The sequence below is a fragment of the Heloderma suspectum genome, chromosome 5, assembly GCF_057233095.1.
Source record: "Heloderma suspectum isolate Gila_16-S chromosome 5, 16-S_ref, whole genome shotgun sequence".
Taxonomy (NCBI): Eukaryota; Metazoa; Chordata; class Lepidosauria; order Squamata; family Helodermatidae; genus Heloderma; species Heloderma suspectum.
In genome coordinates, this window is record NC_139462.1 from 149,760,476 (window position 1) to 149,773,824 (window position 13,349).

General features: G+C 41.9%; 1 protein-coding gene across 2 annotated transcripts in view; it reads left to right on the forward strand.

Moving 5' to 3' along the window:
• Positions 1–13,349, forward strand: part of EGFR (epidermal growth factor receptor) — a 222,716-nt gene that overhangs the window by 182,400 nt on the left and 26,967 nt on the right. For both annotated transcript variants that reach the window (XM_084857769.1, XM_084857770.1), the window contains 4 exons: positions 6,094–6,129; positions 8,876–9,017; positions 9,910–10,032; positions 10,385–10,483. In XM_084857769.1, the coding sequence (XP_084713895.1) occupies positions 6,094–6,129; positions 8,876–9,017; positions 9,910–10,032; positions 10,385–10,483 (400 nt within the window). The remainder of the gene's footprint in view (positions 1–6,093; positions 6,130–8,875; positions 9,018–9,909; positions 10,033–10,384; positions 10,484–13,349) is intronic.

The window sequence follows — 13,349 nt, forward strand, 5'->3', positions numbered from 1 at the left end:
CGATATATTTCACCATAGTGGAGAAGACTGACTAGTTAACCTGGGTGCCTGTTCAACCTGCTGTCCAGGTGCTCACTCTTGATGGGCAACATCAAGGCCTCTACTCTCCTTATGGTTCTTTGGTTTTAAAACAGACTTGGACTGGACACTTCTTCAAATAGAAGGCACCTTAAAAAGGGGATTTTCCCCTGCCAGCTCGCCAAAATAGAGGATTGTGCTCTGTAAAGTAAGATACCTGGCCACCCTAAGATAGGGTAGTACATCTGTATTATAAAAGAGATTATATGATTAGGCTAAACAAAACAGAAGTGTGTATGGGGGGGAGTTGGGATGCATTGCTCTTTATCACAGCCAACCCTTCCATTATACAAAGTGAGGCACCCACATGAGGCAGTGCAAGGATTGGGCCTGCCTCCGCCCCCTCCTGCCCCAAGCACTGCCTTTGTACTGTGCTTGTTACAGGGCTTGCGGCTGTGGCCCTGCTAACTGCTCCTCCAGGAGGGAAGGAGGACTCAGAGGCGGAGTGTAAAGCTCCCCACACGCCTCTTCCCTCTGCTTTGGACTCCCATCCCCTATATTCTCTGCAGAGCTGTGAGCTGCAAGCAGTAGGAAGGAAGTCCCCAGGGCCCTAAAGCCCCGTTATTTTCCCCCTCTTCTCCTTTCTCCTAGTTCCGCTCCATGGGGTGGAGGCAGAGGCAGAAGCGGAACAGGAGAGCTTGTTCTCTTTCCCTGCTCTTTTTGCAAAGAGTGTAACAAAGGCCTTTCTTGCTTCTTTTATCTCACTCTCGAGTTCCCTGCCTCATCCCTGCAAGTGGCTTGGAGAGCAAAGGGTAGGAAGGAAATGCCAGGAGTCCTATAGAAGTGTTTGCTTTCCCCTTTTATTTCTCCTAGCATTTAGCATGAATTTTTCCTGTGGTGTGTATGTTCCTCTAAGATGAAACACTCCTGGAAGTTGTGTTCTGCATATACTACACAGGCACAACTTGAGGCTTATGCTAAAGCCAGCCCTGCTCTTTACCCCCATGCAGAAGAATTACCTGGCATGTTAACTAAGTAGACTTATGAGCCTTTCCCCCATAGCTGTTTCTCACCACAATAAATGTACAACGGTGTGTGTATTGCGAAGTACGGATGGGCGAATGAGTGATGTTCAAGATCATCAGGATTTTCTGAGCATCATCTCGCCACTCTTGTGCCTGATTCCTGTTCACGATCACTGCTCACTCTGAGGGAAATTTGCTCAAATCGAGCAGCGATCGAACTGGAAATTTGTGCAAATTTCTTAATTTGTGCGACTTTCCTCCATAGGCTAAAGCAGAGCTGATTCAATCTACAGAGGAAATTTGCACAAGTCGAACTGGGGTTCAGGAGGAGACGAATGCAAGCACATGTTCAACAATTTGCTAATATTTTCGGCAGACATATGCTCGAGGTTGTGTTTGGAACCATGAACAGGGCATGCTCACGTTTTGCAAGCAAAACCAAAATTCTCATACATCCCTATTGAGAAGCAGCCCTCTGCTTCTGACAAGTACCCAGACTCAGTAATGTCAAAGACTATATGCAGACCCTGATAAATTGTTTACATTAAACAGAGAGAAGTACCACTCTTAGAGCATTTTTGCACCAGGAACAAAATCTAATGAAATCTCTCCCTCATTTTTTTTAAAATGGAAAGTTTATCAAAGGGGGGGGGGTGGAGCTGTGACCTTCTAGATGCTGTTGGACTCCAACTCGCATCAGCCCAATCAGCATAGTCAGTGTTGTAGTCCAACAACATCTGGAGGGCAACAGGTTCCCCACCCCTGATCTGAAGATTGGCAGCAGCAAAGCCGCCTGCACTGGCTCTAGAATCATGTAATGGAGTCATTACTTCATGTTGTTTCATGATAAGGAAGATATATGTATTTCAAAGTTTGTAGCAGGAATTAGTCATCGTAACATGGAAATCTTGAGAACTGGTTTTCAAAATTGAGAGTGTTTTTAAATTTTTAAAAAACAATTTTTCCAGTCTCAGTCATTTATTCATTTTAAGTGCCCAAAGAAAACTAAGGTGTTATACAATGTAAAATATAGAATTGACAGCAATGGAGGCCTGCCCATAGGCTTACAACCTAAATTTATGTGCCTGATCCCTCAGTTCTTTTCACTTTAAAGTAGTTCCAGCAGCAGAGGGGTTTGTTTCGTTCTAGTGTTTGCTCCCATTTTATACTAGGTTCCTTTTCTTACATTTTATCTGACTCATCTTCCCATACTTTGCTGGACCCTTCGGCAGCATTTTGTTCAAATTAGGGATGGAAGGGAGAAGAGGAGCTGCAAGGGATTTTCTTTCCCTTATTCTGTTCTATCATTTTCAGTGTTGTATAGTGCACTCCTATGCATACTTTCTCAAAAATAAGCCCCACTATGTTCAATAGCACTTACTCCCTAGTAAATGTGTTTAGGATTGTAGCCTTCAGTACTGTTTAGATTTCACATACCCTTGTTACTACTTTTAGACGTGGGATGACTCCTGTGAGTCATTTCTTTGCCTCCAGGTATGCATAAACGACGTGAGTAAGTTGTATGGGACTTGCAAGACTTCAGCAGTGTTGAGGTCCGATGTTACTTATTTGAGCTACTTGTTTTCAGAAGGTACTGTTTGTGTATATGCAAGAGTGGATACGGTTTACAGGACTAATATCTGAAAAGGGCCCCATTCGGGCATTATTTAACCTGATTAGTTCAACATACAAGTGGGGCGGACTCCTGATGTTACATGTACCAAGTAGCTCCATCCCTGGAGATATGTACATACAGCGCAAACATCTGCAGGAGGAGGTCTTTGCACATGTGGAGGAGTCCATGCAAGCATGAACCTAGATAACACAGGGGGCAGAACTACTCAGTGTACACGATGTCATGGGCAGGGCTACTCAGTATGGCCCCATCCCCAAGTTGAGCTTAAGCAGGTTAAATAGCACCTGAATAGGGCTAAAATAGCTTGATAATCTGCCTTAAGGTGTGTTAAAACTTCCTCACAAACCGTTGGAGTTGCCTTTCTAGTGAGATTTGAAATTGTGTAATATGATGTGCCATGGTTTGATTTCTTTAATGTAAATTATCTAAAAGATTGAAAGGTTGTGTGGCATAGTGACTAAGTGAGGAAACTGTGAACCAGGAAGTTTCTAGTTGAAATCTCTCTTCTGCTGTGAAATCACTAGGTTTGCCTTTGGCAATTCACATTTTAATTGTTCTGTTCTTTTTGTGACCACCCTGGGAATATAATCCGAGGCAGTATAAAAATATTTATGATAAATAAATAACATGTAAAAATTAAAATATCTCTCAGCCTCAGCTCCCACTCACCCCCATTTGTAAAACGGGGATGATAATAATAATCTACCTAACAGAGTTGTTGTAAGGACTGCTGAGACAAAGCACTACATAAATGTAAAATATTTATTATTTGTTCTTGTTAGGTAGCAGCACCAAATATCATATAAGATGAGAAGCAGACCTCTGCCTCTATCTTGGATAGATTGTCTGAACAAATCTAGCTGCTGTTCTCTACATTCCAAAGACTTTAAATATAGGGCTTGTGGAAAGAAGCTTGCAACCCTTGCTTCTCTGAGACAGAATTGTTTTTGGTATCTAGATTTCCAAGTCAGGAGGAGGTCCAACCAGAGACACTTCTCGTTTTCTTTTTGCAAAGCCCATGGCTTCCCATTTCCTTTATGACTTGTAAAGAAACCTGAACTGTTATATTCTTAAGATGCAATCTTATACCCACTTTGTTGTTGTTGTTGTTCAGTCGTTCAGTCGTGTCCGACTCTTCGTGACCCCATGGACCATAGCACGCCAGGCCTTCCTGTCCTGCGTTCTCTCCCGGAGCGTGCTCAAGTTCATATTCATTGCATCCGTGATGCTATCTAGCCATCTCATCCTCTGCCGTCCCCTTCTCCTTTTGCCTTCAGTCTTTCCCAGCATCAGGGTCTTTTCCAGGGAGTTTTCTCTTCGCATTAGGTGGCCAAAATATTGGAGCTTCAGCTTCATTATCTGTCCTTCCAATGAGCACTCAGGGTTGATTTCCTTTAGGATGGACTGATTTGACCTCCTTGCAGTCCAGGGGGCTCGTAAGAGTCTTCTCCAGCACCACAGTTCGAAAGCATCAATTCTTCGGCGCTCAGTCTTCCTTATAGTCCAGCTCTCACAGCCATACATTACTACTGGGAAAACCATAGCTTTGATTAGACGGACCTTTGTCGGCAAGGTGATGTCTCTGCTTCTGACTATGCTGTCTAGGTTGGCCATAGCTTTCCTCCCAAGGAGCAAGCGTCTTTTAATTTCATGGCTACAGTCACTGTCTGCGGTGATCTTGGAGCCCAAGAAAGTAAAATCTGTCACTGCTTCCATTTCTTCCCCTTCTATATGCCAGGAAGTGATAGGGCCAGATGCCATGATCTTAGTTTTTTTAATGTTGAGTTTCAAACCAGCTTTTGCACTCTCTTCTTTCACCCTCAACAAGAGGCTCTTGAGATCCTCTTCGCATTCTGCCATTAGGGTGGTATCGTCTGCATATCGGAGGTTGTTGATAATTCTCCCATCAATCTTAATTCCGACCTCTGATTCATCCAACCCGGCATTTCTCATGATGTACTCTGCATATAAGTTAAATAAGCAGGGTGACAATATGCAGCCTTGTCGTACTCCTTTCCCAATTTTGAACCAATCGGTTGTTCCATCTCTGGTTCTTACTGTTGCTTCTTGACCCTCGTACAGGTTTCTCAGGAGACCTGGGAGTAATTCCCATTGAACTAAATTAAACTAACTTCTAAGCAACCTGGCTGTGGTAGATTAAATTGCAAGAGAAAAACCTTGTTAAAATTGTGATGGAAAATTGACCCTAACCAGCTGTGTCTCTCTAAAATGAATTATTATTTATATATGTGCAGATGAAAACCTGTGTTGATAATGACAGCATAGTTTTGGGGATTTTCATGTGGCTTCACTTTTACAGTAACAGAGGGCAAAGAGATGCATTTCAAAGTCTGGCAGTGACAAAGCCCAACTAAATTATGTTCACATTTCTTATTTTAGTTTAGTTGAAGGAGCACTGGGAAACCATTCCAAAATGTCAATGATGATCTTTTTGATTCTTTAAAACAGTTTACTTCTGCAGAGTGTTACCATAAAATTCCACATGAGATAAATGGACTAAAGGAGAAGCCCTTTGAAAATGAATTCACATAAACAGTTCCTAAGTCTTGGCAAGCACAGCCATACCACACTTCTGCTAGTGTTGAAACAGTACTACTGCATCCATCAGGGGGGGAATCCATGTTTGATTCTTATTTAGGACAATGAATCTTAAAATATTACTGCCAAATAATGTAGAATATTACTGCCTAATAGTGTTCAGTGATGAAATCTCTGTTGCTGAATATTAGCCCTAAGTCACAAGTCAAGTCATCGAGGTCAGTGCTTTTCCTGTAAACACAGAAGTGTACTATTGTATAGGGTGAGCAGCTGCACTGGCCTGAGGTTCGGTACTGAGAGATTTCCCCATCCCTAGAGCTTTTCAGCCATTTACCTTTCTGTTACCAAGATTGTTAAAAGTGAATATTTTGTCCGCTCACAGCAAGATTGCTGGTTCCTTTCATGTAGGCCAGCAAACAGTTGTCTCTTTGTGATAGGTTGCTTTGTGTGGTCAGGATGAACAGTCTTTTTGAAGTCAGTGAATAAGGCAGTACTTTTTAAGAGACTGAATTTGTACTTGGAAGGGGGGTGGGGAGTAAAAAGTTCTGTGCATTGAATAATGGACTTGAATAGTGTTCCGGCTCTCTTCTCAATAAAGTTAGAGACATTCAAGTCTGAAGCTGTTATTTCAGCAGAATATACAGCATACTCTGCCCTCTGGACAAAGGCATCTGGTTCAAGGCTCCTGATATTTTCCTAAGTCTTTTATTTATTTAGCAAGTACTTTGTCTTAAACAAACAAACAAACAAATAAATTATTGGTGTTCAGAGAGAAAAATTAAAATGTCAGTTGAAGAATCTAGCCGCAATCTTATTAATTCTGTGGCTGTTTTTCTTTTTCTTTTCTTTTTACAGATGCAAAGGACCAGGACTTGAAGGTTGTCCTAATGGGTAATTATTGCTAAGTATATATTTATAGTGAGCATAACATAACGTGTGTGTGTGTATGTGTGTGTACGCACTTTGGCTCAAAACCACCATTGTGCAAGTGGACTTTCCCAGCCGCTCCTCCTCCCTGCAGCCCTCCATGCACCACCCCCCAATCTGCTCTGGAGAGTCCCCCAACCTCCTGGAGCAGACTTGGGGGTGCACAGGTGGCTGCAGCGGGGAGAGGAAAACCCTTCTGCCAGCAGATTCCAGAATGACACCATTGGATTCAAGCCATTATTTAATACATTTGCTTTCCTCCTTTTTATGTTTGGCTAACTGCACTTCAGACTACAGTTGGGCTCACAACTGAATGCTCCTCCATACCAAAACAAAACCAAAAACCTGTTGGCTTACAATGCTAGTATGTCAGGTAGAAGGATAAGCTAGATTACTCCATGGTTTCTAGTTTTCTGTATACAGGGTGTGTGTACATGTAGTATCATTTAATTATGTGACACACACACACACACACCTGGAGTCTAAAGCAAAAATTCTGTATTCCCTTATTTCTCTCCTCCTCCACTTGACAGATTTAGGCTGGAATCTGATATCAACTTAGCTGGAAGTAAACCCCATTGAACTCAATAGAACTTATTTCTGAGTAGTCATCTATAGGATTGCACTGTTACTGACTTTTTGTTCATCAGGGTTAATCTTTAGCAATGAGTAGATGCTGAAATTGATTTCTTTGAGTAATACAGCATAGTGCTCCAAAGGGAGAGCTGTCATGACGAGCAGAATTTGATCTCTTGTCCCTATTGTTATTTAATATCTACATGAAGCCATTGGGAGTGGTCATCAGGAGATTTGGAGCAAGGTGTCACCAGTATGCTGTTGATACCCAGTTCTATTTCTCTGTGACATCTCAATCAGGAGAGGCGGTGCATGTTCTGAACCAGAGCCTAGATACAGTTATGGCTTGGATGAGGGCCAATAAACTAAAGGTGAATCCCGATAAGACAGAGACCTATGGGTTGGCAATTTCCAGGTCTGGGCATTGCGGCGTTTGCCTGGTCTGGATGGGGTTGCGGTCCCTCTGAAGGAGCAGGTCCATAGTTTGGGGGTTCTCCTGGATCCATCTTTGTCACTGGAGGCTCAGGTGGCCTCAGTGGCCTGGAGCGCCCATTACCAACTCTGGTTGTTATGCCAACTATGCCCATTCCTGGGTAGGGATAGCCTAACCACAGTAACCTCACAATTAGACTACTACAATGCACTGTGTGTGGGGCTACCTTCATGCATGGTTCGGAAGCTGCAGTTAGTGCAGAATGCAGCAGCTAGGGTGCTCACTGGGACACCTAGCTATGCACGCATACGCCTGTGTTAAAACAGCTGCACTGGCTGCCTATTAGCTACCGAGCTACGTAAAAGGTTATACTGTTATCATATAAAGCCATTCCAAAACTAAGGGAATGTCACCATGAAGAACCCTGGTGGCAGGCCTTCTCTGTAGCAGCACCCACCCTCTGGGAAACTCTCCCCCACTCAGTTCAGGATGCAGAAAATGTGGCATCTTTCAAGCCTAAAATGCACCTTTTCACCCAGGCTTTCCCTGGGTTGTAACTGATGTTGGGTTTTACTCTGGTATTACATGCTGCTTTTAAAGTCTTATGTTAGGTTTTATTGTGTTGTATTTTATGGTTTTAACTGTTGTGAACTTCCCGAAGAGCCTCGGCTGTTGGGCAGTATATAAACTTAATAAATAAGTATTTCGTTTTTATATGTTGTTTAGAACATCACTAATGCCTTGATGTCTTGTAGCTCCAAAGATGGGGATAAACAACCCAGGGGTAAACAATCCAGCAGTTAACCCAACAACAAGCCATGGGTTCACTGCTGGGTTGTTTTCCTCTAAACAACCCTGCGGTCCAGGTTCAGATGACACACTAAGCAAATTATGTTGGAGTTGCTCATGGGTTGCTGTGTAAAAGTGGAAGTGGCAGGCACACCACAGGCAGCATGTCCACTCTTTCCCATTTGACCCTGACAGCCCATGGGTTATTTGACCCATGGGCTGTCAATGATGTGCGAACCAGTTCAATGCCTTGTCTACTGGTTAATGTGAATGGAGGGACCGGGGGAGAGATTTGTAGAGTAGGCTCAGAGTGTGGGCAGGAAATTGTGCAATACTCGCTGTGTGTGCCAATTATTTCCAGCAAATGTCCCCTCCAAGCCATATTTCCTTGAATCCATCTTCTTCCAGGCTCAGAGCCCAGCTAGGGGGATTATAAAAAAACATTGGAAAGGATTTGCAGGGGAAGGGCTAAGGATCTCTTGTTTATCCCAAGTCAGAACTGCATGTTATAATGTATGTAAGCCTATATCTTTGATTGGACCAACATTATTTGCTATTTCTATGAAAGCATTTGAGCTATCTATAGAATATTTCTCAAGGAGTGGTTTATCTCAAAGTGTAAACTGATCCTATTATTTACTAGCTGTGACTGACCATTCATTATGACAGATAGAGTGAGAGATCCAGTTCATCCTCTGTGTGCCAAGACACTTTCTAGCCCCCCATGTGGGCCTCTCATGTCACAGTTGAGGGCAGCTTTTGCTTTCATTTGCAGAAGAATAACCTAGTTCTATTTTGTCCCTCTTTATTTTAAAAACAAAGCTATCTCTTCTGAATGCTCAGTAGACAGTGAGTCGGCTTCATCACTCTAATATAAGCTCAGTGATATTTCCTGCTGTTTTTGTCTTCTAGCTCTAAGGTCCCATCCATTGCAGCTGGAGTTGTTGGAAGCATCCTTGGCTTAGTTGTGATAGCACTGGGTATTGGTCTCTATGTGCGTAGGCGTCGCATTGTTAGGAAACGTACTTTGCGCAGACTGCTACAAGAAAGAGAGGTAAGTACAGAAAATTATTCTGAAATGTACTGGCTGAGACTGACTCAAACAGTCAATGTACTACCAGCCTTTCGGGGCCTTTCCAAATTATCAGTTATAGCAGAACAAAGATGCAGTTATTCTGTATTTCTTGGATGGAATCCAGGTGTCTTCCCTCAAGGAGGCACATCTGTTTGGGGAAATTCCACATTTTTCTACCATTCGATCAACAGTATATTGTTTCTAGGTACGTGTAACTCTTTTCCATGCTAGCCAGGGCCATTGTGAAATGAAAATTCCCATGAGATTATTGATGAGGAGGAATGCAATGCCCCCTTCAACATCTATGCCATTTGTTGTTGTTGTTGTTAATTCAGTTTATAATGCGCCTATATACAAAATACTCTAGGCAGCAAACATAGTTAAAAACAATGTAAACAAGAAAACCAACAATAAAACAATAGGGCTTAAAACAAAATATAACAATCAGCAAAAAGGAATGAACATTCTAAAAAGGGAAGGCCTACCAGAATAATAAAGTCTTTAATTCCCACTTAAAAACATTCAAAGAGGTCAGCAGGTGCATTTCAGCTGGCAGGTCATTCCACAACTGAGAGGCGGCAAAAGAAAAGGTCCTCTGGCGCGTGGCTGCCAATCTCACATTAGGCAGTCACAGCAAATAACCCTTAGAGGACCTTAAGTGGCAGACTGTAGTAGCATTGCAAATAGGTAGGCTTGACTCAATTTTGTTTCTGTTTCTTTGCAATGTTTTGCCAGAGTAACCTATTCTGAACAGTAGAGCACAGATAATGTGTGTCACCTGTTCGTATTTCTCAAAAAGGTTACCTTAAGCTGTCTTGTATTTAAAAAGGAAACATCTCTTCTTAAGCCGTGTTATTTTGGTATTCAATAGCTTGTTGAACCCTTGACGCCCAGTGGGGAGGCACCAAACCAAGCACTTCTAAGGATTCTAAAGGAAACAGAATTTAAAAAGGTCAAAGTTCTTGGCTCTGGAGCTTTTGGCACTGTCTATAAGGTAAAGTCACAACCTTTTTTATGCACAGATGCAATCCTATGTACATATGCTTGGGAGTAGATCCCACTTAAATCAGTGGCACTTAGTTCCAAGTAAACATATACAGAATTAGGCTGCTACACAGTTGAATTCTATTGTGTGATTTTTTTTTAAATCTATGTTTATAGAGTTACTGCGTTATTCAAATTCCACTCATCATTTCCAGAAACTATGTGATATATACTTAACTTGGCAGATTGCCTACTGGTTGGCTGGTGCATTCACATCCTTTCTGAAGGCTCCATATACTTTACATGCAAACTTTGCACTTTATTTCTGCATTAAACTTATCCCTTTGGGGTTTTTTTTACAGGGGATCTGGATTCCAGAAGGGGAGGGAGTTAAAATTCCTGTGGCTATTAAGGAGCTGAGAGAGGCCACATCTCCCAAAGCTAACAAAGAAATTCTTGATGTGAGTTTTCATTTTTATTTTATATTCTGAAGCACTGAAATATTGGCTCTTGGGATTTTATAGTATGAAGACAAATATAAAGGCATTCTTGGAGAATGAGATATATTTACATAATTCTCCTGAAATTCCTTCAGTAGTTCTGCTGATTTGACTACAATTCCTGTTCTCAAAAATATACACAGCCTGGAACTGATTTTTATTTCATTTAGGGGGCAGTGGGGTGGCGGAGACATCTTTACATTTTCCAGCAAAACTTTAGGCTTTTTAGTCTATAAATACTTAGGTAATTTTCCTTTGGATCAGCTGAAAAATTCAGCTCAAAGAAAACGAATTCTTAACCTGGACAAAATTGGGAGTGATTTCAAAGGGTTGTTTTTTTTCAAATAGGCAGGTTGGTTATTAGCCATTCATGCTTGTGTTTAGTATTATAAAAATCTATAGCATTTGCTTTATCTTTCAAGTACTTTTATAAAGACCTATTAACTATTAGGAAAATGAATTTTTCTAGAGATATTTTGTCTAGTAGGAGGTACTGTTACTTATTGCCCTACAGTTTTCCCCATGATTCTTCTAAGTTCATTAGAACTGTAAGAAAAGAATAGTGGATTATATCCAATAGTGTAATTCCACTCATGCAAAGCTTCTACTGCTCATGAAAACCCCATTTTCATATTTGCAGTTCCCATAGTTATTCCGCTTGCTCACTTAGTTGCACTACTTGTTCTGCTAGTGCTTGCCCAACCACTAGTGAAGGGTGTGGGCATCCCTTTTGGCCCATGGGCTGCATGTGGTGGCAGATCAGGGACCACCCACACACACACACGCACGTGCATAGCCCAACTCAAAGCTATCTATGGTGCTGATCTCTTCCCTGTCTTGCTTCCCTGAGGAACCTGTCCTAACTTGATACCTGCTAAACATTGGACCATAGCAGAACCCCACAACCCAGGTTATATCTGAACCCATAGCCTGAAACTGTACAGTGAGGCCCCTGGGCTGCATGGAGAGCAGCCACAGGTTACCAAATGTACACTACCAGAACAATGTCACCTCTTCTTTTTTCCACTATCCTTAATTGGATAATGACCCAATCATATTACTTTCTAAGTGTTTGTGATATTTAAAACAAAAGCAAATGCACATTGTGAGATCTTTTGAAATTTTGATTTTATATAATGGCTTTCAACAGTTGCTGTAACACAGCATGTATGATGCAGCTACATTCATCTATAGTTAAAGCTTAAAAAATTATGAAATATATTAAGGAAAGGGTGGCATTTCAGTAACTTCAGTGTAGTAACTATTGGTCTAGGCTGGTGTTAGCACTCTAGCAAATAGACTCAATTTATAATCATTGGGTTACAGAGCAAAATGGAGAGCAGCAAACATCCTGAATACTTCATAAACACCCTGATATTTTCTTTCTTCTGGCTCATACCATGGTGAACTAGTCGATGGTTCTATCTATTATGGCATAATGGTGACCTTAAACTAACCAGAAGAATAAAGGGAAGACTTGGAACTAGTTCACACATTTGTCATTTATTTAAAGTATGTATATCCTGCCTCGCAACCTCCATTCCTGAGACAGCGTATCACAAAATTTAAAAATCCTTTCAAGAATTAAAACTAAAACAGTAGTCAAAATGAAAGCAAAATATCATAAACAAATAATAAAAACAGAATAGTAGCAACATACATCAAAAGCTTAAAATACATCAGACCCAATAAGAAAATACTTTAAAAGATTCTAGTCTCCATTAAAAGCTTGAATAAAAAACAGCATTTTAAACTGGTACCTAAAACCATTGAGGAAGGCAATGAGCTTATGGGTGAAGAGAGGATGTTCCACAATTAAGCAGTTCCTACCAAGAAGGCCCTGTCTTTTGTATAACACAGCTCACTTCCAAAGTTGGGTGCAGTCTGTGCAGGGCCTCTGATGAAGTCGTCGAGTAAGTTTGTCTGGATGTAGGCGGCCATTCAGGTATGCAGGTGCTAAGCTGTTCACATCATGTTTGTGGACTGCCAGGTTTGTTTTCTCCACACAACCTCTCCCATGTTCTGAATCATGTAGAATAAATGCAGTATGATCTAGGCTGCTTGTGGACACAGTCCACAGTGATATCCATGATATTGACTGCCAAAAATACTACCACAATCCTGTAGGCTTGTCTCTGTGCATATACCCTGATTCCAGAGGTCTACAAATTTCAGCTTGCATTGATAGACAGCCAAAACTTGAGGTTGTCGAAGGCCCTGCCCCTCCTTCAGAGGACATATCACTATTCAGTGTTCAGAGTGCCTCGGAGGCCACAGCACTGCATAAAGAGGGCTCATCCCTCTTTCCCCAACTCTGAACTGGAGAAGGCAGCAGGGAGATGTCCTTATTGTACTAGCTTCAGAGATGCATAAGAAGAGTCATGTTGGATCAGACTGAGGGTCCATCTAGTCCAGCATTGTGTTCACATGGTGGCCAACCAGCTGTCAACCAGGAACCCACAAGCAGGACATGAGCACAACAACACCCTCCCACCCATGTCCCCCAGCAACTGGTGTACATAGGCATACTGCCCTCAAGCCCAGTAGCCATGATAGCTTTCTCCTCCAGGAATTTGTCTGACCCCTTTTAAAGCCATCCAAGTTGGTGGCCATCACTACATCTTGAGGTAGTAAATCCCATAGTTTAACTATGCACTGCGTGGATAGTTTTTACCTGTCCTGAATCTCTCACCAATCAGCTTCATGGGATGACCCCGGGTTCTAGTATTATGTGAGAAGGAGAAAAAAGTCTCACTGTCCACATTCTCCACACTATGCATAATTCTGTACATGTCTATCATGTCTGCCCTTATCCACCATTTTTCCA